The sequence below is a fragment of the Ranitomeya imitator genome, chromosome 1 (assembly GCF_032444005.1).
Source record: "Ranitomeya imitator isolate aRanImi1 chromosome 1, aRanImi1.pri, whole genome shotgun sequence".
In the NCBI taxonomy this organism is placed as follows: Eukaryota; Metazoa; Chordata; class Amphibia; order Anura; family Dendrobatidae; genus Ranitomeya; species Ranitomeya imitator.
Window position 1 is genome coordinate 490,661,514 of NC_091282.1, and position 26,971 is coordinate 490,688,484.

General features: G+C 46.0%; 1 protein-coding gene across 2 annotated transcripts in view; it reads right to left on the minus strand.

Annotated features, from left to right (window-relative positions):
• Positions 1 to 23,275, minus strand: part of SLC44A1 (solute carrier family 44 member 1) — a 144,316-nt gene extending 121,041 nt beyond the window's left edge. The window contains exons 1-2 of one of the 2 annotated variants that reach the window (XM_069765915.1): positions 22,858 to 23,260; positions 3,218 to 3,307 (exon numbers count right to left, since the gene is read on the minus strand). In XM_069765915.1, the coding sequence (XP_069622016.1) occupies positions 3,218 to 3,307; positions 22,858 to 22,881 (114 nt within the window). In that variant the 5' untranslated portion in view covers positions 22,882 to 23,260. Of the gene's footprint in view, positions 1 to 3,217; positions 3,308 to 22,857 lie in introns of both variants that reach the window. The other variant, XM_069765906.1, reaches the window with a different exon arrangement.
• Between the last annotated feature and the right edge of the window lie 3,696 nt (positions 23,276 to 26,971).

Sequence of the window (26,971 nt, forward strand, 5' to 3'; positions counted from 1 at the left end):
ACCTATTGTAACTTACCGTTGACTGGTAGAATTTAACAATTTTTAAAAATATATATTTTCATTGGTTAGTTAGCATAAAGTTACTGTGCTTCCGTACTCTGTGCCCCAGTCGGAGATCACTTCATCCAGAGTTGCTCACATCAATAGTGCCGAAGACAGAGCAAGTTGACAGGACCACATTGCCCCAGATTCCCACTCTGGTCTCCGGTGGTTGCTAACACTAACAGAGGGTATGTTTGATAATACATTAATTTACACCTTTATTATGCTAATTGATATCTATAGGATTCCCTACACTGCACCAGAAACTAAAGCAGTCATTTACTAAGTATAGCTGACAACGTCAAAGCTTGCTTCATGAGTAAATGTGTAAAACGTCAGGCGACACAAGCGTAGGCTTAGTTTTCAGCTTGTACAAGTTGCAACCATCCAAGATGAGCCTTTTGTTATTGTCAAAACATGTTAACATGCCAACCTCCAAATGAAAGGAATATCCCAGAGAAAGCTAATTATTTGTCTTCTGAGCAGCAAACAGAAACAGAATCTGAAAGCGCCGCATGCAGCTCTACAGTAATTGGCATGCTAATTAGGACTTCATGATCACTACAGAAATCCATGGAAATACACATGGGCTGATGGTCCCTCCTTGGCAATCTAGAAACAAAGCTACAGGTTCACAATATAAACTGCATACATTATTAAATAGATCTCCTAAACCTGACAAGGATGCATTTACTTTGAAAACACATGTAAGAATGACCGTACAATACTGATGCGCATTTTATAAGTCCAGATACAGAATGAGAAGTCCAAGTGTATTCAATCTACTCACATACAGCCTGCCTGACAGCTGCAGCTTGTACTGAGCAGTGTGAGGTCTCAGCAGGGAGGAGGGACACTGAGGAGCTGCTAATATGATTTTGCAAAGCAAATGTGGTATGATAAGAAATAATCTATGCCGTTTGCATTGAGAAATTTGATAACATTTGTACACCATTAACCTGTAGAGGTTCTAAAGGTACTGTCAGTTACTATTGATCATTTCATGTCTTATTTGTTTGGGTCAGAATTTTTTTTTCTCTCAGAGTCCAGATCTGCCATGCCACTTTGTTCACAAAGGGCAAGCACAAGGGGACAAGTACAAATATCATTCAAGCTCAGCATTCTTCCTTCTACCCAAAACGTTTAATTAGTGACGGAGCCAAATTTTTGAAATCTGACCAGTGTCACTTTATGTGGTATTAACTCTGGAACGCTTTAACAAATCCCAGTGATTTTGAGACTGTTTTTCATGAAACATTATACTTTATGAATGTGGTCAATTTAGGCCAATATATTTTGTGTTTATTTATAAAACAAAAATATCAGAAATTTGAGAAAAATGTTAAAAAATTTGCAATTTTCAAACTTTGAATGATTATCCTTTAATCCAGATAGTCACACCACAGCAAAACATTAATAAATAACATTTCCCACATTCTGCTTTACATCAGCACCATTTGTAAAATGTTATTTTATTTTGTTAGCATTTGGGGAGGTTTGAAAATGTAGCAGCAATTTTCCATTTTTTCAAGGAAATTTACAAAATTTATTTTTTAAGGGTCCTATCCATGTTGAATTGACTTTAGGGGTCCTATATATTGGAAAACCCCCAAACGTGATACCATTTTAAAAACAGCACCCCCTGACATATTGAAAACTGCAGTCAGGTAGTTTATTAACCCTTCGGGTGATTTTCAGAATTTAATGCAAAGTGGCATGATAGAAATGAAAATGTGCATTTTTACCACCTAAATTCCACTAACTTCTGAACAGGTTACAACAGCCATCAGACTAAGGGTACCGTCACACAGTGCCATTTCGATCACTACGACGGTACGATTCGTGACGTTCCAGCGATATCCATACGATATCGCTGTGTCTGACACGAAGCAGCGATCAGGGATCCTGCTGCGAATCGTACGTCGTAGCAGATCGTTTGGAACTTTCTTTCATCGCTGGATCTCCCGCTGTCATCGCTAGATCGGTGTGTGTGACACCGATCTAGCGATGCGTTCGCTTGTAACCAGGGTAAACATCGGGTTACTAAGCGCAGGACCGCGCTTAGTAACCCGATGTTTACCCTGGTTACCAGCGTAAATGTAAAAAAAACAAACAGTACATACTTACATTCCGGTGTCCGTCAGGTCCCTTGCCGTCTGCTTCCCGCACTCACTGACTGCCGGCCGTAAAGTGAAAGCAGAGCAGAGCAGTGACGTCACCGCTGTGCTGTGCTTTCACTTTACGGCCGGCAGTCTGTGAGTGCGGGAAGCAGACGGCAAGGGACAGACACCGGAATGTAAGTATGTGCTGTTTGGTTTTTTTTACGCCGGTAACCAGGGTAAACATCGGGTTACTAAGCGCGGTCCTGCGCTTAGTAACCCGATGTTTACCCTTTTTACCCGGGGACCTCGGCGACCAACGATGCCGAGGTCCCCGGGTAACCAGGGTAAACATCGGGTTACTAAGCGCAGGACCGCGCTTAGTAACCCGATGTTTACCCTGGTTACCCGGGGACCTCGGCATCGTTGGTCGCTGGAGAGCTGTCTGTGTGACAGCTCCCCAGCGACCACACTACGACTTACCTACGATCACGGCCAGGTCGTATCGCTGGTCGTGATCGTAGGTAAATCGTATAGTGTGACGGTACCCTAAGGCTGCTATTTGATCGTGAATTGCCATGGCAAACAACAGGACCACACAATCATGATCTGAGGGCACAGATTGGGATAAAGAGGAAGCTCCCACAATCTGTTAACCATTTATATGATGTAGTCACTATTGACACTCAGCATCTAAGGGGTTAAACAGATCTGGATGGAGCAAACACTGATCGTGGCTGATGCAGCAAGTTGTCAGCTATAGTGGACAGCCGACAGCTGCTGGATTGTCAGCTGTATGGGGAGGCTATTCTCTTATATCTCAGGTCAGTTAAAAGGCGTATTGGCGGTCATTAAGGGATTAATTAAAGTACCCAATGCATCAGACTTTCATTCTCACCTAATAGTATGCAATGGACAATCGGGGGAAGGAAACAACTGACAAAAATAAACTGATTTTAGGAAAGTTTAGTAGAAGCTGTTAAAGCTAAATGTGTCAGCAGTATGTCCAATGACAATTATAAAGAACGTATAGAGGAAAACAGACGAGACAGAGGAATCGGCATTGAGCTACTCACCATCCCGATACAGAACAGGGTAAACAGCAGCAGCCAGGGAATGTCCGTACAACTGTGTTCCTCCAGCGGCCTCCAGTCCCGCTTAGAGTTCTAGAACAAAAACAAAATCTTCAGAACATTCTCAGAAATTCATTGCAAACATACAGAGAATCTTACTAGAGTGCTAGGAGACACACATCTATGTTTCGTGTTCTGGTGCAGGGGCCGGCCACAGATCTCCTGTCCCAAGCTTGTCAGCCCTATGATGGCTGTTGAGTTCGGGAGACCCGCGCCCGGTAAGAGCAACATGGGACGTGACGCTCAGATGCTAAATATGTAGCGGTTACTAGAATGTCTGCCCTCTGGTAATAGGTGCCACATTTTCAGCACGTAGCATTAATAATAAATGTAGGACACAGAGCTCCACAAAATATTTATATTTTATATTTGGGGCTAAAAATAATTTTTGCAATTTGGTTTCAGCAAAAAAAAAAAAGCATCCTTTGGCTTTTAGGGGCTGTTTCCCTTCTAATTTAACTTTGACCTGTGTTCATAAATCAGCTTAAAGTAAGAAGTTAGAGTTAAAATTTCTCATTGGATTGTCAGAATGAGCTCACTCATGGATATCCAGTTAACCCATTTTTCAGCCACGAAGATCGTGGAACAGAGAGGTTATAGGAAGGCAAACTCTGCAATTTTTTTCACGAAACCCAATTACAAAAAAAAGTGACAGTTTTTCTAACGTGCCCTATATTCCTGGGCACTGTACATGCGAAAACAGGCAATACAGTACATAATTCTGTACCAATACATACAGGTGCTTCTTACAAAATTAGAATATCAAAATGTTAATTTATTTCAGTTCTTCAATACAAAAAGTGAAACTCATATATAGAGTCATTACAGAGTGATCTATTTCAAGTGTTTATTTCTGTTAATGTTGATGATTATGGCTTACAGCCAATGAAAACCAAAAACTCATTATCTCAGTAAAATAGAATAATTAACAAAAACCACCTGCAAAGGCTTCCTAAGCGTTTAAAACGGTCCCTTAGTCTGTTTCAGTAACTCCACAATCATGGGGAAGACTGCTGACTTGACAGATATCCAGAAGGCAGTCATTGACACACTCCACAAGGAGAGCAAGCCACAAAAGGTAATTGTGAAAGAAGCTGGCTGTTCACAGAGTGCTGTATACAAGCATATTAATGGAAGGTTGAGTGGAAGGAAAAAGTCTGGTAGAAAAAGGTGCACAACCAACCGGGATAACTGCAGCCTTGAAAGGATGGTTAAGAAAAGGCCATTCAAAAATTTGGGGGAGATTCACAAGGAGTGGGCTGCTGCTGGAGTCATTGCTTCAAGAGCCACCACTCACAAACGTATCCAGGACATGGGCTACAAGTATCACACTCTTTGTGTCAAGCCACTCATGACCAATAGACAATGCCAGAAGCGCCTTACCTGGGCCAAGGAAAAAAATAACTGGACTGTTGCTCAGTGGTCCAAGGTGTTGTTTTCAGATGAAAGTAAATTTTGCATTTCATTTGGAAATCAAGGTCGCAGAGTCTGGAGGAAGAGTGGAGAGACAGACAATCCAAGCTGCTTGAGGTCTAGTGTGACGTTTCCACAATCAGTGATGGTTTGGGGAGCCATGTCATCTGCTGGTGTAGGTCCACTGTGTTTGATCAAGACCAAAGTCAGTCAGAACTGCCATTTACCAGGAAATTTTAGAGCACTTCATGCTTCCCTCTGCCGACAAGCTTTTTGGAGATGGAAATTTCATTCTCCAGCAGGACTTGGCACCTGTCCACACTGCCAAAAGTACCAATACCTGGTTTAAAAACAACAGTATGCCTGTGCTTGATTGGCCAGCAAACTCTCCTAAACTTAACACCACATAGATTCTCTATGGGGTTATCAAGAGGAAGATGAGACACCAGACCCAACAATGCAGAAGAGCTGAAGGCTGCTATCAAAGCAACTTGGGCTTCCATAATCATCAACATTAACAGACATAAACACTTGAAATAGATCACTGTTAGTAATGACTCTATATATGAGTTTCACTTTTTGTATTGAAGAACTGAAATAAATTAACTTTTTGATGATATTCTAATTTTGTAAGTAGCACCTGTAATTAGGACAAACATGTGGCTGAGTAAGAAACAGACTAATCTATTGGGATACATGACTGTGTGCTAGGGCAATCTAACTGAAAAGGCAAAGGAGATAGTAAGTAAAGGAGAAGCTGCACACAAGGCAGTAGTGACAGGAGGGTTATTGTAGAACCTAAGAGAACAGTGCACTGTCAGGGATTTGCAACCATAGTACGTGCAAACATGGCCTAAGATTTAAACTTGTTTTTGCTTTACGTTGACTAGAAAATAGACGTACAGAGAAAAATATCAAAGGAACATCATATCAAACAGATCACGATAGAAAGCTATATGTTTTGTAAAGCATCTATATCAATCATGTGAAACATCTTCTCAACACCAGAATTTTATTGCTTTTTTTTTTTTTTTAGACTATTAAAAAGTACAAACTTGCACCTTGTAAGATTCATCAACTCCACCGACAGCCAAGTATCCACTATCAACACCACGGAATGCAATAATGGCTAGTCAATATTCAAGCTACTAATGTACTCATTTGGGTTCAATTACGGCTTCTAAACTCAAGCTGTCAAAGAAAAGGAGCCATTTGCTTTATTGGCTCTGACTTTATTAGCACAGGGGAGGAAAAGGTTTCAGGGTAGTCATTTTGAGTTACAGAGGCAGACAAGGGAGGCAGTAGTAAATACTTCGAGCACACACATAGTGAGCTATGGTGGAGGTACAATGGACATCATACAGAAAAGTAATAATGGATCTGTGACACTCAGAGCAACAGACTTTAACTTCCAGGGCATTTTCGAAAAGGTACTCTGATTGGTTCTATTAGCAACATTGACACATACTCTGAAAACATGTTATGACTGAAACTAGAGTATACAACAAGCAATATTTTTTTGTACAGGACTACAGAAAAACAAACATCTGTAACCACTAATTCAGTGGACGTCGAGTTATTCTTACTGATACATCTAGATCACATCACAATCAAGAACAAGCCAGGGCTCCACTCTGACCGATACTATGGAGCTACTGATAACGAGAAGATTACTTGCATGTTGGGTGATAACTAGTGGCTACCATCACAGCTCTAATGCTGGCCATACATAATATATAGTATGACCACTTTCCACATTTCAATTAACTATAGTTTTAAAATGGTGCATAATCTGCCAGAGAGAATTGGGCACATTATGCAAATTGCACTCTGATCAGAGATTGAGCCGAGTGTCACAGTGATCAGATTCTCCCGGATGGGAGATTCAGAGCACACTGTGAGAAGAATTCTTGGCCTTTTTTTCAGCGAATATGAATGATAACACCAACATTTTTTCTCCAACTCATGGTTACAGGTTGGTTGAAGCCATTTATTATCAAACTACAGTTTTCTCTTTTTAAATCATAATGCCAACTCAAAACATCCAAATGACCCTGATCAAGAGTATGACAGTGCATTTTCCAACGGTCCAGAGGTCACCACAGTTCAGGCTGTGAGGGAGAGCAGGCTCAGTGAAGTCACCGCTTGTCACTGAAGCTCCGCTCCCAACATCTCATTCACCAGTGGTTTTCAGCCGGGACGGTCGCATCTCACCACCGTCCAGGTTGAAAACTGTATATCCCCCAGATATGGATTACTGCGAGGGACAAGACGACGGACAGGTATTATTTATTTAAATAATTTAAAAAAAAAGCGTGAGGACCCCTTTATCCTTAATAACCAACCTTGCTGAAGCTGACAGCTGAGGGTTGCCCTCAGCTGTGAGTTTTGTCTGGCTGATCATCAAAAATAGGGGGAACCCACGCCATTTTTTAAAATAAAAATTTTATTATTATTTATAGTGCACGAGCGGCAGATGAAAACTCCCATCTGCCACTCCTGCTCTCACTGTAATTAGCGGTAGCAGGTGTCAGATGATGGGAGCAGTTGTCCCATCAGCTGTCACCAGTGACCGGAGGTAAAGTTTATACCTCCGATCACAGCTGAGCGCTCCCGCTGTCTTCTGACAAGCGGCTGTCTGACCGGTGAGGATCATTTCCCAGCAGAAGCGGCATTTGCTGCGCTGTCATGCTTATGACAGCGTGTCAAACACTGTATTGTCGGGCCCCCCATTCAAGTGAATGGAGCTCGGGTCCGCTGTGCTGGAGGCATCATGCAGCCTGCCATCTAGATGTAACCGAGCCGAGTGTGACGCCACATCCAGCTGTCTTTGACTTTCTGCAGCAAATACGCTGCAAAAAAAAGTCAATCTGCGTATTTGCAGCGTTTTTTCACCATCCATTCAAGTCAATAGGTGAAAAACGCTGCAAAACGTTGAAAGAAGTGACATGCTCTATGTAAAAAAAAAACGCAGCAATGCACAAAATCCTGATGACAAAAAAAAAAAAGTGTGTGTGAGATTTCTGAAATCTCAAAGGCTTTGCTGGTACTGTAAAAAGCAGTTGAAAATTTGCATTAAAAAATGCAGCAAAAAAACACAGCAAAAACGCCCTGTGTGAACTTACCCTAAGGCTGCCGTCACACTAGCAGTATTTGGTCAGTATTTTACATCAGTATTTGTAAGCCAAAACCAGGAGTGGAACAATAGAGGAAAAGTATAATAGAAACATATGCACCACTTCTGTATTTATCACCCACTCCTGGTTTTGGCTTACAAATACGGATGTAAAATACTGACCAAATACTGCTAGTGTGACGACAGCCTAAGGCCGGCGTCACACTACCGTGTTTTACGGACGTAAGAGAGGTGCAGAAAATACGGATTGCATACGGTACAATGCTTCTCTATGCCCCAGCTCCTATCAGCCGTATTTTACTGATCCGTATTATGCGGTCTTCTACGGCCGTAGAAAATCGCAGCATGCAGCGTTTGTCACCGTATTGCGCAAAAAATCCGCCAATGAAAGTCTATGGGGGCCAGAAAAATACGGATTACACACGGACCAGCAGTGCGACTTGCGAGAAATACGCAGCGGTGTTAGAGAGAAAAGCCGGCAATTCAGTGCGGTGTACAGTAAAAATCACACTGCCAGCTTACAATAGAATATGTAGAATAAATGTGTACACATAGAATAGGTATATTATACAGTACAGACCAAAAGTTTGGACACACCTTCTCATTTAAAGATTTTTCTGTATTTTCATGACTATGAAAATTTTAAATTCACACACTGAAGGCATCAAAACTATGAATTAACACATGTGGAATTATATACTTAACAAAAAAGTGTGAAACAACTGAAAATCTCTCTTATATTCTAGGTTCTTCAAAGTAGCCACCTAGCTATTAAATTAAAGGGTTAAATGGTGGAAAAAAATTGGTGTGGGCTCCCGCGAAATTTTCTCCGCCAGAGTAGTAAAGCCAGTGACTGAGGGCAGATATTAATAGCCTGGAGAAGGTCCACGGTTATTGCCCCCCCCCCCCTCCCGGCTAAAAACATCTGCCCCCAGCCACCCCAGAAAAGGCACATCTGGAAGATGCGCCTATTCTGGCACTTGGCCACTCTCTTCCCATTCCCGTGTAGCGGTGGGATATGGGGTAATGAAGGGTTAATGCCACCTTGCTATTGTAAGGTGACATTAAGCCAGATTAATAATGGAGAGGCGTCAATTCTGACACCTATCCATTATTAATCCAATAGCATGAAATGGTTAAAAAAACAGAAGTGACAGCTAGCTGGTGGGCCGCTTAAAATCATCAGGCGGGCCGGATGCGGCCCGCGGGCCGCATCTTGCCCAGGTCTGGCTTACACTGTACTATATACTGTAGCATAAATACAGTATTACAGTATATACAGAAATTGTGGTATGCCTACGGCTGAGCTCCACCAAATACCTTGTTGTCACCAAGCCAAAATCAGAACTTTGTAGCAAACTGTGAAAAAAACCTGTTTGGTAAGGTAGGACTCATGGAGAAACTAGTGTGCCTTAAGGTACCGTTACACTAAACGACTTACCAACGATCATGACCAGCGATACGACCTGGCCGTGATCGTTGGTAAGTCGTTGTGTGGTCGCTGACCAACGATCCGGGGAAAGACTTCGGCATCGTTGAAACTGTCTTCAACGATGCCGAAGTCCCCGGGTAACCAGGGTAAACATCGGGTTACTAAGTGCAGGGCTGCGCTTAGTAACCCGATATTTACCCTGGTTACCATTGTAAAAGTTTAAAAAAAAAAAAAAAACAGTACATACATTCTGATGTCTGTCACGTCTCCCGCCGTCAGCTTCCTGTCACGTCCCCCGCTGTGTCAGCGCCGGCCGGAAAGCAGAGCACAGCAGTGACATCACCGCTGTGCTCTGCTTAACGGCCGGCGCTGACAGTCAGTGCAGGAAGCTGACGCCGGGGGAGGTGACAGACATCGGAATGTGAGTATGTACTTTTTTTTTTTACTTTTACAATGGTAACCAGGGTAAATATCGGGTTACTAAGCGCGGCCCTGCGCTTAGTAACCCGATATTTACCCTGGTTACAAGTGAACACATCGCTGGATCGGCGTCACACACGCCGATCCAGCGATGACAGCGGGTGATCAGCGACCAAAAAAAAAGGTCCTGATCATTCCCCAATGACCAACGAGCTCCCAGCAGGGGCCTGATCGTTGGTCGCTGTCACACATAACGAGATTGTTAGTGGGATCGTTGCTACGTCACAAAAAGCAAGACGTTGGAACGATATCGTTAACGAAATCGTTATGTGTGAAGGTACCTTCACACTGAGCAATTTTGCAACGATAACGACAGCGATCTGTGACATAGCAGCATCCTGGATAGCGATCTTGTTGTGTTTGACATGCAGCAGCGATCAGGATCCTGCTGTGACATCGCTGGTCGTAGCTAGAAGTCCGGAACTTTATTTGCTCGTCAGGTCTGCGTGATTCGTCATGTTTGACAGCAAAGGCAACGATGCCTGCAATGTTTTTACATGGAGCGAACAACCAGCTAGAACGATAAGTACGTCACTGGATCGCTCCTGCATCGTTCTGGTGTTGCCGTGTTTGACGTCTCTAAGCGACCTAAACAGCGACGCTGCAGCGATCGGCTCGTTGTCTATCGCTGCAGCGTCACTTAATGTAACGGTACCTTTAGGCCGGTTTCTCATGTCAGTGGCTCCGGAACGTGAGGTGACAGTTTCCTCACGTACCGGAAACACTGACACACGTAGACACATTAAAATAAACGTGTCTCTGCACATGTCAGCGTGTTTTCACGGACCGTGTGTCTGTGTGCAAAACACGGAGACATGTCAGTGTTCGCGGGAGCGCACGGATCACACGGACCCATTAAAGTCAATGGGTGCGTGTAAACGCGTACCGCACACGGATGCCGTCCGTGTGCTGTCTTTAATGCTTTTTTTAAAGTCATAGGGTTAAAATTGAAACAATTTGTTTCAATACACGGACAGTACACAGATAATAATAATAATAATAATAATTTTATTTATATAGCGCCAACATATTCCGCAGCGCTTTACAAATTATAGAGGGGACTTGTACAGACAATAGACATTACAGCATAACAGAAATACAGTTCAAAACAGATACCAGGAGGAGTGAGGGCCCTGCTCGCAAGCTTACAAACTATGGGGAAAAGGGGAGACACGAGAGGTGGATGGTAACAATTGCTTTAGTTATTCGGACCAGCTATAGTGTAAGGCTCAGGTGTTCATGTAAAGCTGCATGAACCAGTTACCTGCCTAAGTATGTAGCAGTACAGACACAGAGGGCTAATACTGCATAAAGTGTATGAGAACATGATGCGAGGAACCTTTTTTTTTTTTTTTTTTTTTTTTTTTATTATAAATAGGCCACACAGGGATCGTTAGGTTAATGCATTGAGGCGGTAGGCCAGTCTGAACAAATGAGTTTTTAGGGCACGCTTAAAACTGTGGGGATTGGGGATTAATCGTATTAACCTAGGTAGTGCATTCCAAAGAATCGGCGCAGCACGTGTAAAGTCTTGGAGACGGGAGTGGGAGGTTCTGATTATTGAGGATGCTAACCTGAGGTCATTAGCGGAGCGGAGGGCACGGGTAGGGTGGTAGACTGATACCAGGGAGGAGATGTAGGGTGGTGCTGAGCCATGGAGTGCTTTGTGGATGAGGGTAGTAGTTTTGTACTGGATTCTGGAGTGGATGGGTAGCCAGTGTAATGACTGGCACAGGGTAGAGGCATCGGTGTAACGGTTGGTGAGGAATATGATCCTGGCTGCAGCATTCAGGACAGATTGGAGCGGGGAGAGTTTTGCAAGAGGGAGACCGATTAGTAGAGAGTTACAATAGTCCAGACGAGAATGAATAAGTGAAACAGTCAGAGTTTTTGCAGAGTCGAAATTAAGAAAAGGGCGAATTCTAGAAATGTTTTTGAGATGCAGGTAAGAAGAGCGAGCCAGTGATCGGATGTAGGGGGTGAATGAAAGGTCAGAATCAAGGATGACCCCAAGGCAGCGGGCATGTTGCTTTGGAGTAATGGTGGAACCGCACACGGAGATGGCAATGTCAGGCAAAGGTAGGTTAGTAGAGGGAGAGAACACGAGGAGTTCAGTTTTTGACAGGTTTAGTTTCAGATAGAGGGAGGACATGATGTTAGAGACAGCGGTAAGACAATCACTGGTGTTTTCTAAAAAGGTCGGTGTGATATCGGGAGCAGAAGTGTATAATTGGGTGTCGTCAGCATAGAGATGGTACTGGAAACCAAATCTACTGATTGTTTGTCCAATAGGGGCAGTATACAACGAGAAGAGTAGGGGGCCTAGGACTGATCCTTGAGGAACCCCAACAGTAAGGGGAAGGTGAGAGGAGGAGGAACCAGCAAAACATACAGTGAAGGATCGGTCAGAGAGATAGGAGGAGAACCAGGAGAGAACGGTGTCCTTGAGGCCGATGGAGCGGAGCATAGTGAGGAGGAGCTGATGATCCACAGTGTCGAATGCTGCAGAGAGATCCAAGAGAATTAGCATGGAGTAGTGACCATTAGATTTAGCTGTTAGTAGGTCATTAGAGACTTTAATGAGGGCAGTTTCAGTAGAGTGTAAAGAGCGGAAGCCAGATTGAAGAGGGTCGAGAAGAGAGTTATCTGAGAGATAGCGGGTAAGACGGGAGTGGACCAGGCGTTCGAGGAGTTTAGAGATGAAGGGAAGATTAGAGACAGGTCTATAATTAGCGGCACAGTTTTGATCGAGGGATGGTTTTTTAAGTAATGGATGTATGATGGCATGCTTAAATGAGGAGGGAAAAATACCGGAAGTGAGGGAAAGGTTGAATATTTTTGTTAGGTGAGAGGTGATAGCCGGGGAAAGGGACTGGAGGAGATGTGACGGAATGGGGTCACTGGTACAAGTGGTCGGGCGAGAAGATGCAAGGAGCCTGCTTACTTCTTCTTCTGTAACTGCTTCAAAGTCAGAGAGTGAACTAGATGCAGTGGGGGAGGGAGGACAGTGCATGGTATGAAGAGATTGGGAGATGATTTCCTGTCGAATGTGGTCAATTTTTTCACAGATGATAAACATGGACACACGGATAGCACACGGATGACACACGGATGGCCTACGTGCACACACGGACAGCTCCGGGACCGTTTCTTCCGGTACCGGAAATATCTGGACGTGTGAGACTGGCCTTAAAGCGGTTTTCCCATGTTCTAAAGTGATTGCTGCATATCTGCCGTCACTTCATGTCCTGATAATGTATGAAATAATCAAGCTGTAAATCAATTAAAACATTTTCTTACAACCCAAAATTCTCCTTTAGACAAGAGCAACGAATACCAGAAAGTGAGAGAAAGAACGTTCCAGCACCTATAGTGTTGGCAACGTGTTGATTAAGAGTAACTGTCCATTCAAAAATGGCGAATAGCAAGTTATAGAACATGGAAAGAAAACCGGTTTTGATTTTCGTCATGTGGGATTTATTTATACCAAATATTGTTAGCCGTCTGGAACATGAGGCTCTCCATTCACAGCAGATAAAAAATACAAAAGCTTTACAAGACTATAAGCAGAGTGATATACCAAGAAGCCGCGCTGACGCATTTATTTCCTTTAGAGATTTCCTTAAGACAGCGGGAATCAATGAGAAGCATAAACTTCAATAAATTCACAGTACTCTTGTAAATGTTAAACCACTGTAAAAATAATGACCTGCCATGTAGGCTCCAGAGCCAGAATGATGAGATTTATCCAGGAGCAGTAATCCTCGGGGAACCGATGCCTGCTCTGAAGACAACCATGTCTCCGCTGTCTACACTTCTGTAGACTACATCTGTGCAACCCATGCTTTTACATGGACTACCTGCAACATGTTTTCTATGTCACCCACAAGATTGGGACGTCCTTCCATATATGCTAGAACAGATGGAAGTCAGTCTTCCTACTGGATCACCGGACATCCAGCTACTTACTGCAGGACAAGCTGCACTTCTCCAGTCAATCAACTTGCTTAGTGGTGATGTAGACGGTACGAGACAGATGACCCAGCGATTGGCTGCAGCGGTAACATAACGTCACCAAAGCCCAGAAACAAAGAGCTAGGGAAGGAGCCGCAAAGGCAAGGAGTAAGTAATGTTAACTGCTAGTATATAAATATGAATCCTTCAAAACCTTCTTTAAGGTCCTGTTGGGCCAATATAATACAAATACAGCAATAGCACTGTTTTTATTATGTTTTGAAAAATAAACTTTTTTTTAATTGGAAAAACATTTTTAAGCATTTTATTCCTGTTGTGAAAATTTTTTAAAAAAATAAATCTTAACTATTTTTTTTTTTTAGCCTTACTGGAGACTTCACGTTGCAACCTCGCAATTGCTCATATAGTGCTTAGATATACTCCGTTAGCCAAGATACTGTCCATCTGTAAGAAACGGACTGCATTTCCTATGTAATGTCCCGTTGCTTGTTGTAACCACTGTAGTTGTGAATAGTATTGCGGTCCTGCTATAAAGACCAAGAAGTGATCACTTATCACACCCACGTACCCAACTGCCCTATAAGAATGGAGGCGAAGAGGTAAGCCAATCCCTGCAATAGCAATCGCTCTTCAGCACGTCGTCAAAAGGATTTCCAGAAATTAGATCCTGATGTCATATCCTTTAAAGGCTATTCTAAAAACAGTAAATTATCCTCTATTCACAAGATGGGGGATAACTAATCACTTGGGATCTGCCTGCTGGAATTCTAGAACCCAGGAATCAGTGCCCATTTCTGAGTGTTGCTGGGTAGGTCACAGAGGTCAGCCACCCACACATCGTGGACCCTATAGCTAGAGAACATACTACTATGGGAACAACCCTTCAACCAGCACCTTTAATCAGCAGCAGCAGTCCGCCCAGCAGCGGACACTGAACAGCGTGGTGTGCCGCTCAGTACAACTTTTACATCTAGCTGCCGTCAGGAGTGATCATATCTGATCGGTGCAGGCGCCTGGAATCACACTGCCACAGGTCTGTATTAATAAACTATTTACCGTACTTGAGAGTTTCGTGCGTTTCAAGATAAATAAGCATTCTTCCAAAAAATACATTACATCACACCTTTGTTGTCCCAGGGCATTAACACTCCACCCTTTTCCATTTACCGTACTTGTATTTGTAGAGGAACAGAAACAGTGATTAACTCATACCAGGACCACACCCATAGCAAATAACTGTGGCAGAAGCAAGACTCTTATGTCAGGCTTTAAACTGAGACCAATTGGTTCTCTATTAAATATTATACTAGGATAAAGAGTGCTTGAAATCCAGCGGTTCATTCCATTTGATGAAGAATGACACACAAAAAATAAATAAAAATGCATGCTTATAGCAACTAGCAGGTTGATAAAAACCATTAGGCCATGCTCACACTAGCAGTATTTGGTCAGTATTTTACATCAGTATTTTTAAGCCAAAACCAGGAGTGGGTGATAAATACAGAAGTGGTGCACATGTTTCCATTATACTTTTCCTCTAATTGTTCCACTCCTGGTTTTGGCTACAAATACTGATGTAAAATACTGACCAAATACCGAACGTGTGAACATGGCCTTAGGCCAAGTTCACATTAACGTTCGGGGGCTTTGCGGAGGGTTGCGTACTTCCTCCGTTAAACCCCGCCTACTTCCGTATACGTCCTGCATACCTATCTTTAACATTGGGTACGCAGGACATGCAATGTATGCGGATGCGTTGGTTTGACGCGCCCGCCGACTGCACAGGAATGCAACAAGTTGCGTTTTGTGCGGACAGCGGGCACGTCAAAACAACGCATCCGCATACGTCCGCATGTCCTGCGTACCCAATGTTAAAGATAGGCATGCAGGACGCATGCACAAGTATGCAGAAATAGGCGGAGCTTAACGGAGGTAGTATGCAGCCCTCCACAAAGCCCTGAATGCTAATGCGAACTTAGCCTAAGGCCGGTTTCACACGTCAGTGGCTCCGGTACGTGAGGTGACAGTTTCCTCACGTACCGGAGACACTGACTCACCCCATAGGGGTGGAGCCGCATATTCATCACTGTAATGGGCGGCACCACGTGACCGCTCATACAGGAGAAGCTGCGGCCAGGAGAGGAAGCAGCGAGGGAGCCGGGTAAGTATTTTATTAACAGCGGGGGGGCGCACAGGGATCTTTTTTTTTAAACACCAAAAAAAAAAAAAATGTCATATCCTCTCTCCAGCAAACGCTGCTGGAGAGAAGAAATGAATGGCGGCTTCAGCACCAGATGCAGGGGACAGCGCTTAACTGTAGCGCTGTCTCCTGCACGGTGCGTGTGGTACCCAGTCGGCACACGGATGCTGCGCGTGTGCCACACTGATGTGCCATGTGAGCACACGGACACGGATAATTCCGGTACCGATTTTTCTGGTACCGGAATTATCTGGACGTGAGAGACTGGCCTCAGGCTGCAATGTTTTAGGGAAAAAAAAAAATCAAATGGCCACACCTAAACGTTACATCATTATGGCAGTCTGAGCTATTTTGCTCATACAAATCAGCAGTTTTCCAACATAGATAGTGTAAATTACAAAATCCTTCCTGCAGCTTGTGAGATCCTAGCTCATACTCACCTGAGGTCACCCTCCTTGCGCAGGCCACCGCAAGGTATGTGCCGGCACAGGAAGCGATGACTGCACCTATCAACAAGCTGGAGGACCTCAGTGACTTGTGGATGGTTCAGCAGTCAGGTGACAAACTGATCATCGGATCTTTTTCTGATGCGTGGTTCTAGCCACCTGACTGCTGCAGCCTTTCATACAGTTCGGTCCATATATATTTGGACAGAGACTACATTTTTCTAATTTTGGTTATAGACATTACCACAATGAATTTTAAACAAAACAATTCAGATGCAGTTGAAGTTCAGACTTTCAGCTTTCATTTGAGGGTATCCACATTAAAATTGGATGAAGGGTTTAGGAGTTTCCGCTCCTTAAAATGTGCCACCCTGTTTTTAAAGGGATCAAAAGTAATTGGACAGATTCAATAATTTTAAATAAAATATTCATTTCTAGTACTTGGTTGAAAACCCTTTGTTGGCAATGACTGCCTGAAGTCTTGAACTCATGGACATCACCAGATGCTGTGTTTCCTCCTTTTTGATGCTCTGCCAGGCCTTCACTGCGGTGGTTTTCAGTTGCTGTTTGTTTGTGGGCCTTTCTGTCTGAAATTTAGTCTTTAACAAGTGAAATGCTGCTCAATTGGGTTGAGATCAGGTGACTGACTTGGCCATTCAAGAATATTCCACTTCTTTGCTTTAATAAACTCCTGGGTTGCTTTGGCATTATGTTTTGGGTCATTGGTCGTCGTTTCATACTACAGATGACCAATCAGTTTGGCTGCATTTGGCTGGATCTGAGCACACAGTATGGCTCTGAATACCTCAGAATTCATTCGGCTGCTTCTGTCCTGTGTCACATCATCAATAAACACTAGTGACCCAGTGCCACTGGCAGCCATGCATGCCCAAGCCATCACACTGCCTCCACCGTGTTTTACAGATGATGCGGTATGCTTTGGATCATGAGCTGTACCACGCCTTCGCCATACTTTTCTCTTTCCATCATTCTAGTAGAGGTTGATCTTGGTTTCATCTGTCCAAAGAATGTTCTTCCAGAACTGTGCTGGCTTTTTTAGATGTTTTTAGCCAAGTCCAGTCTAGCCTTTTTATTCGTGATGCTTATGAGTGGCTTGCACCGTGCAGTGAACCCTCTGTATTTATTTTCATGCAGTCTTCTCTTTATGGTAGGTTTGGATATTGATACGCCGACCTCCTGGAGAGTGTTGTTCACTTGGTTGGCTGTTGTGAAGGGGTTTCTCTTCACCATGGAGATTATTCTGCGATCATGCACCACTGTTGTCTTCCATGGGCGCCCAGGTCTTTTTGCATTGATGAGTTCACCAGTGCTTTCTTTCTTTCTCAGGATGTACCAAACTGTAGATTTTGCCACTCCTAATATTGTAGCAATTTCTCAGATGTTTTTTTTTTTTCTGTTTTTGCAGCTTAGGCTACTTTCACACTAGCGTCGGAATTCGGCCCGTCGCATTGCGTCGTGCCGAGATTCTGACGCTAGTGTTGTTAGCGCCGTACAACGGGTGCAGCGGATGCATTCTCCAGCGCATCCGCTGCCCCATTGTGAGGTGCGGGGAGGTGGGGGCGGAGTTCCGGCCGCGCATGCGCGGTCGGAAAAAGCGGTCCGTCTGGAGTAAAAAAAACCTTACATTTAACGTTTTTTGCTCCCGGCGGTCCGCCACAACACGGCGCAACCATCGCACGCCGGTTGCAACGTGTGTCAATTCGTCGCAATGCGTCGGTAATATTATTCTATGGGGCAAAAACGCATCCTGCAAACCACTTTGCAAGGATGCGTTTTTTCCCCTAAACGAATCATTGCGACGTATTAAAAAAAAGCCAGTGTGAAAGTACCCTTAAGGATGGCATGTTTCACCTGCATGGAGAGCTCCTTTGACCGCATGTTTACTTCACAGCAAAACCTTCCAACTGCAAGCACCACACCTCAAATCAACTCCAGGCCTTTTATCTGCTTAATTGAGAATGACATAACGAAGGGATTGCTCTCACCTGCCCATGAAATAGCCTTGGAGTCAATTGTCCAATTACTTTTGGTCCCTTTAAATACAGGGTGGCACATGTTAAGGAGCTGAAACTCCTAAACCCTTCAGCCAATTTTAATGTGGACACCCTCAAATGAAAGCTGAAAGTCTGAACTTCAACTGCATCTGAATTTTTTTGTTTAAAATTCATTGTGGTAATGTCTATAACCAAAATTAGAAAAATGTTGTCTCTGTCCAAATACATATGGACCTATCTGTAAGTCACAGAAGTCCTCGCTTCCTGTGCCAACATATACCAAGTGGCAGCAGACAACCCACGCCGGGACTCAGAAGGGTGACAGCAGGCACATTTTGTTATTCTTACAGAATCCAACCCCAAAGGTAACTAACTCCTTTTTGCCTAAACAACCTTTTAAAGAGGGTTTTCCACCTGTACAATTTTCTTTAGAAGCCTGTGAGATCGTCATCCTCACCCTAAGGCTGTCATCACACTAGCAGTATTTGGTCAGTATTTTACCTCAGTATTTGTAAGCCTAAACCAGGAGTGGGTGATAAATACAGAAGTGGTGCTTATGTTTCTATTATACTTTTCCTCTAATTGTTCCACTCCTGGTTTTGGCTCATTGAGCGCTCCCGAGCACTGCAGATCAGTACACCGAACTCATCAAGTATCAGTAGATTAGACGTCACCTGCTCTACTCACCTCCCAATGTGGTCTTGAGAAGTGTAGGGCTAACCCTTTAACTAAAATGAAAAGTGTAGCTTTTTTTGGCTGGATAATCTAAAAAAAAAATGCAGCTAATACATCTGATACAAGTGTGACTATATTCCTACTTACATATAAGTGACAATATGGATGAGTAGGTCCAGGAAGGCAAACCTGCACAGCCATGTCGCCAAAATCAATGGCAGCACTAAGGGCCCGATTATTGCATTTGCGCCTTTAAATTATGCCTTTTTTTATATATAGACCACTGTTTTATACTTTACCTGGTGGCTTTTTTATCCATGTTCACCATTAGGGGCACAATTTGAGGCTTTCAGATGTTTTCAGCTAAATCATCAATTGTGGCTTTATAACAAGTTGCTAAATTTTAGAGCATATGTATTCCAATTCCCAACTGTAGTGATTTTTATCCCAGACAGACAGAAGAGTCTGGGAGTACAAACTTATGATGGATGACCTCTGACACACAGAGAAGGAATGAATTTGTTACATGGATTTAGGTCCTTCTAGTCAATTAGACCTGCGGAGGTGCATCATAACCCTGGACCAGACCTGAGTAAGAGGACAATAAAACTTTCATACTGCTTATCTATGACCTCCTCCAATATTTACTGCCACAACTGCTTCTCCCCTTTCCCATATTGATAGTTCTGCTTCTTGTCACTTATCTTATTCCTGCGTCCTGTTGTGTATAAATATGTGACTCCACATTTTCTGTTATACTGAGCCTGATGAAGGGATGTGAGAAGTCTTGAAAGCTGCCATTTGTTACCATCTTCTCAGTCATTAAAATGTATCAACTACTGAGAACTCGTAAAGATTTGGGAACCCCAGTACAAACATGTCAGACACCACTGATTAGTCGGTGAGGACATCAGGATTCATTAATATTTGCACCATGACCTTTCTATGATGTTATTATAAGCAGATGAGACATCGAGAAAACATTTCTATACATGGAAACATTTCATCAAAACTGAAATCACAAATATCACACGGCATAAACACAGTGCCAAGAGACAAGAGAGGAGGACACCGTGAAAAACATTGGAGACAATGGTGTCAGCAGCTCAGCGTTAAAGTGGCATTTTCACTATCTAGAGTGGTGATCCATCTCTCCTGGTGACAGGTGGAACTGACGGATGCTGCCCTGCAATCCTCTACCTGGGAGCTCCAGATACCTGGCACATAGTGCTGGGCTGGCTAAGTCCCACAGGAGAAGGGATGTGTCACTGCCTGACAGCGCTGGGTGGGATGCTCAGCAGGCTTACAATAAATCCTACATGACCTGGATTTCAGAGCGGCGACCTTACAGGCAGAAGCGCATCAGCTGATCCTGACATATATGATCACTATCCGCACCAGAGGTATAAGCTAGCCAGATCGAGCAGGAACCGCAACCCAGCGCTCAGCCAGAAGTAGTACGTCTCTGCATGGCACAATGCAGCCTGGCATTTCAGCCACCAATATGAAGGCTACATATCTAGTAAACCATTACAGGGCAGAAACCTTCATTTTGTAGTTGCTAAAACTTTCACAGTGCATCAATTAGTTCCCGCAGGGCAGGGGTCACCGCTACGTGCTAGCAAGACTTGGCATGTAGAAAATACAGATTCCTGTATCTATCCAGTACATCATGAAACTTGATGATGACACCGATTTACATGCAGCCAGAGTGTAAGGTTGGCATCATCCTGCTAGAACCAGGGCACATGTTTACCCTACCCATGTAAGGGTATGTGCACACGTTGCGGATTCCATGCGGATTTTGTGCAGATTTCATACGTGCGGATTCCTATTATGGAATAGGTGTAAAACGCTGCCGAATCCGCACAAAGAATTGACATGCTGCGGAAAACAAACCGCTGCGTTTCCATGCTGAATTTTCCGCAGCATGGGCATTGTGGATTTGGTTTTCCATAGGTTTACATGGTATTGTACAACGCATGGAAAACTGCTGCGGATTAGTAGGGCCAAATCCGCAGCGTGTGCACATACCCTAACAGAGACTGCTGCAGCTGTGCCAAACATGTCATTGTGCAGTTAAAATAGGCACAGTGCCCCCCACCCCATAAATAGGCTGCATGTTTACACAAACATGATAACTATGGCATAAGCAATTTCCTCCACACTAGTACAAGTGGCATGTTCGTGCCATTCGCAAGTGTCCCATAGTGAGTGAGCTGGAGCCGTCTGGGTGGCACAACACCAACCTGTCTCTATTATAAGGCTTCATTCACACAAACTGTCTGCAGTTTATAGTTCAAAGGGAATGGGTTTTCATAGATTCGATCCCTATAGAAAGATTTGGAATTATTTATGACACTAATATACAGCTCAGCGTGAGGGAAGACACAGACGTCTGAATAGAAATCATCCACCTGTCACATTTTTATAAAAACAGGACTACCAGACACTACCAATGGTGCTGGTCAGAACCAGTATACAATCAGGACCACCGGCCACTACCAATGGTGCTGGTCAGAACCAGTATACAATCACGACCACCAGTCACCACCAATGGTGCTGGTCAGAACCAGTATACAATCAGGACCACCAGTCACCACCAATGGCACCAGTCAGGACCAGTATACAATCAGGACCACCGGTCACTACCAATGGCACCAGTCAGAACCAGTATACAATCAGGACCACCGGACACCACCAATGGCACCAGTCAGGACCAGTATACAATCAGGACCACCAGTCACTACCAATGGCACCAGTCAGGACTAGTATACAATCAGGACCACTTGCCACTACCAATGGCACCAGTCAGGACTAGTATACAATCAGGACCACCAGTCACTACCAGAGGCACCAGTCAGGACTAGTATACAATCAGGACCACCAGTCACTACCAATGGCACCAGTCAGGACCAGTATACAATCAGGACCACCAGTCACTACCAATGGCACCAGTCAGGACCAGTATACAATCAGGACCACCAGTCACCACCAATGGCACCAGTCAGGACCAGTATACAATCAGGACCACCGGACACTACCAATGGAACCAGTCAGGACCAGTACAATCAAGACCACCGGACACCACCAATGGCACCAGTCAGGACCAGTATACAATCAGGACCACCGGACACTACCAATGGCACCAGTCAGGACTAGTATACAATCAGGACCATCGGACACCACCAATGGCACCAGTCAGGACTAGTATACAATCAGGACCACCGGACACCACCAATGGCACCAGTCAGGACCAGTATACAATCAGGACCACCAGTCACTACCAGAGGCACCAGTCAGGACTAGTATACAATCAGGACCACCAGTCACTACCAGAGGCACCAGTCGGGACCAGTATACAATCAGGACCACCGGACACTACCAATGGCACCAGTCAGGACTAGTATACAATCAGGACCACCGGACACCACCAATGGCACCAGTCAGGACTAGTATACAATCATGACCACTTGCCACTACCAATGGCACCAGTCAGGACTAGTATACAATCAGGACCACCAGTCACTATCAGAGGCACCAGTCAGGACCAGTATACAATCAGGACCACCGGACACCACCAATGGCACCAGTCAGGACCAGTATACGATGAGGACTATAGTGGGAAGCTGGGGGGATGCAATGAGAAGTTTGCCAGCACAGTAGCCGGCAGGGCACAGGGGCAGGGCACAGGGGCAGGGCACAGGGGCAGGGCACAGGGGCAGGGCACAGGGGCAGGGCACAGGGGCAGGGCACAGGGGCAGGGCACAGGGGCAGGACATGCAGCATCGGTGGGATCAGGGCGGCTCACCTGCGTGCTCCCACAACAGCCCATGGTGCAGCAATGGTGGAGTGCCCGCAGGGTACCTCTTCTGTGATGGCCTCCTGTGGCAGAGATGCGGAGCTCCTAGAGGGCACGGTGTGGGATGAAGAGAAGGAATGGAGGGGAGAAGGAAAACACACTGGAAACAATAAAAAGTGAGCGAGACGAGGCGGCAGCGGAGCCGAGGACCGCAGTGCACACAGCCGCGTCTGACCACAACGGCCGCCTTCTAGGGGGAAGACGAGTCCCATCTGCTGCGCCTGTCACAGGCTGCCATGGTGCTGCTGCCAGGGGGAGCTGGGCACAAGAGAGGCCAGGGGCGAAGGGCGCTCTTCTCCGCGCCGCCTGCCGTCTCCCCGGTGTCTAGAACGGCTGTGTCTAGAATGGAGCTGCTACTGGCAGGAATGCCGACGTAGGCGTCACGTGCTGCAGGCCGATCATGTGACTTCTCTGCCTTCCTATTCAGTGCACGGCTTTGGTGCTGTGGTCTGGTGGCGGAGGGGTTAATGTGCTGTACTGGCCGAGGAACTTGTGAGAAGAGTGCCGGCACCGGGAGAAGGGGCTAGTCCTCGGTACTAGCGGCACCCACCGTCCGCAGGTTCTGAGGTGCCCTGATATATCGCCGCTCCACGGTGTAGGGAACGTGCACACTGGGACGTTCAACAATGACGTTTACTAGTGGAAACCACCTCAGGAGATGCTTGGCCTGGAATCTGCCTGAGAAAGCCCCACAAAAATAAAACACGCCATTTCTGCACATGTACCGTGATATGTCACTTCTTGTAACCACATCAGGGTTCAGAGTATAGAATATAGGAAACTGGCGGCTGAGACGCCACAAGAACGATGGCATTACCGCCTGCCGACAGCCGCCTCAAGGAGGAGCTCAGTCTGGCACGGATTCCTTCAGGAGGCGCCTCGAGGAGCTTAATCTGGCGCGGATTCCTTCAGGTGGCGCCTCAAGTAGGAGCTTAGTCTGGCACGGATTCCTTCAGGAGGCGCCTCAAGTAGGAGCTTAGTCTGGCGTGGATTCCTTCAGGAGGCGCCTCAATTAGGAGCTTAGTCTGGCGTGGATTCCTTCAGGAGGCGCCTCAAGGAGGAGCTTAGTCTGGCGTGGATTCCTTCAGGAGGCGCCTCAAGGAGGAGCTTAGTCTGGTGTGGATTCCTTCAGGAGGCGCCTCAAGTAGGAGCTTAGTCTGGCGTGGATTCCTTCAGGAGGCGCCTCAATTAGGAGCTTAGTCTGGCGTGGATTCCTTCAGGAGGCGCCTCAAGGAGGAGCTTAGTCTGGCGTGGATTCCTTCAGGAGGCGCCTCAAGGAGGAGCTTAGTCTGGCGTGGATTCCTTCAGGAGGCGTCTCAAGTAGGAGCTTAGTCTGGCGTGGATTCCTTCAGGAGGCGCCTCGAGGAGCTCAGTCTGGCGCGGATTCCTTCAGGAGGCGCCTCAAGTAGGAGCTTAGTCTGGCGTGGATTCCTTCAGGAGGCGCCTCAATTAGGAGCTTAGTCTGGCGTGGATTCCTTCAGGAGGTGCCTCAAGGAGAAGCTCAGTCTAGCGTGGATTCCTTCAGGTGGCGCCTCAAGTAGGAGCTTAGTCTGGCGTGGATTCCTTCAGGAGGCGCCTCAAGTAGGAGCTTAGTCTGGCGTGGATTCCTTCAGGAGGCGCCTCAAGGAGAAGCTCAGTCTAGCGTGGATTCCTTCATGAGGCGCCTGAAGTAGGAGCTTAGTCTGGCGCGGATTCCTTCAGGAGGCGCCTCAAGGAGAAGCTCAGTCTAGCATGGATTCCTTCAGGTGGCGCCTCAAGTAGGAGCTTAGTCTGGCGTGGATTCCTTCAGGAGGCACCTCAAGGAGGAGCTTAGTCTGGTGCAGATTCCTTCAGGAGGCGTCATAGGGAGGAGCTTAGTCTGGCGCGGATTCCTTCAGGAGGCACCTCAAGGAGGAGCTTAGTCTGGTGCAGATTCCTTCAGGAGGCGTCATAGGGAGGAGCTTAGTCTGGCGCGGATTCCTTCAGGAGGCACCTCAAGGAGGAGTTTAGTCTGACGCGGATTCCCCGACAGCCACCTCAAGGAGGAGCTTAGTCTGGTGCAGATTCCTTCAGGAGGCGTCACAGGGAGGAGCTTAGCCTGGCGCGGATTCCTTCAGGAGGCACCTCAGGGAGGAGCTTAGTCTGGCGCGGATTCCTTCAGGAGGTGCCTCAAGTAGGAGCTTAGTCTGGCGCGGATTCCTCCAGGAGGCACCTCAGGGAGGAGCTTAGTCTGGCACGGATTCCTTCAGGAGGCATCTCAGGGAGGAGCTTAGTCTGGAGCAGATTACTTCAGGAGGCGCCTCAAGTAGGACCTTAGTCTGGCGCGGATTCCTTCAGGAGGCACCTCAGGGAGGAGCTTAGTCTGGCGCGGATTCCTTCAGGAGGCTCCTCAAGTAGGAGCTTAGTCTGGCGCGGATTCCTTCAGGAGGCACCTCAGGGAGGAGCTTAGTCTGGCGCGGATTCCTTCAGGAGGCGCCTCAAGTAGGAGCTTAGTCTGGCGCGGATTCCTTCATTAGGCACCTCAGGGAGGAGCTTAGTCTGGCGCGGATTCCTTCAGGAGGCATCTCAGGGAGGAGCTATCTCAGGGAGGAGCTTAGTCTGGCACGGATTCCTTCAGGAGGCGCCTCAAGTAGGAGCTTATTCTGGCACGGATTCCTTCAGGAGGCACCTCAGGGAGGAGCTTAGTCTGGCGCGGATTCCTTCAGGAGGCGCCTCAAGTAGGAGCTTAGTCTGGCGCGGATTCCTTCAGGAGGCACCTCAGGGAGGAGCTTAGTCTGACGCGGATTCCTTCAGGAGGCGCCTCAGGGAGGAGCTTAGTCCTGGAGTGAATTCCTTCAGGAAGCGCCTCAAGTAGGAGCTTAGTCTGGAGCGGATTCCTTTAGGAGGCACCTCAAGTAGGAGCTTAGTCTGGCGCGGATTCCTTCAGGAGGCCCCTCAAGGAGGAGCTTAGTCTGGAGTGGATTCCTTCAGGAGGCGTCTCAAGGAGGAGCTTAGTCTGGTGTGGATTCCTTCAGGAGGCACCTCAAGGAGGAGCTTAGTCTGGTGCAGATTTCTTCAGGAGGAATCACAGGGAGGAGCTTAGTCTGGCGCGGATTCCTTCAGGAGGCACCTCAAGGAGGAGTTTAGTCTGGCGCGGATTCCCCGACACAGCCACCTCAGAGAGGAGCTTAGTCGGGCGTGGATTTCCCCGACACATCCGCCTTACAGAGGAGCTTAGTCTGGCACGGATTCCTCCAGCACAGCCTCCTCAAGGAGGAGGTTTGTCTGGTGCGGATTCCCGAACACAGCCGACTCAGGGAGGAGCTTGGTCTGTCGTGGATTCGCTGGCACAGCCACCTCAAGGAGGAGCTTAGTCTGGTGTGGATTCCTCCAGGAGGCGCATCAGCGAGGAGCTTAGCCTGGCACCGATTTCCCCGCACAGCTGGCTCAGGGAGGAGCTTAGTCTGGCTCGGATTCCTTCAGGAGGTGTCTCAGGGAGGAGCATAGTCTGACGCAGATTTCCCAGCACAACCACCTCAGGGAGGAGCTTAGTCTGACGCAGATTTCCTAGCACAACCACCTCAGGGAGGAGCTTAGTCTGGCGCAGATTCCTTCAGGAGGCATCTCAGGGAGGAACTTAGTCTAGCACAGATTTCCTGACACACCCACCTCAGAGAGAAGCTTAATGTGGCGCGGATTCCTTCAGCAGACGCTTTTTCTTTATTTTTAATTTTTTCATTTATTATCTCTCTCATTTTTTTCTTTTTTTTTTTTTGCATTTTACCGCCACGGTTAGACCTACCAGTGTTTCTTCATTTACAGGGACCTCATCTCTACAGTATATCATTATCATCTTGTCAACTTTTTCCTTTTGCTAATCCCAGGAATTCTTACTGCACTACTCTGGATTTCACATATAGGTCCTCTAAGACTTTATCCATGCGTAGATCTGATATCCGTTACTTATATGGCTCACACTTGGAGCCCTCTGAATACAGGCTTCTCCCTCATACACCTCAAATCATTTCAAAAACCTGACCGGCACATCCAAACATAGACTAAGTGTCAACAGGTGCTGAACCTAGAGTCGCCAACTCGTATATAG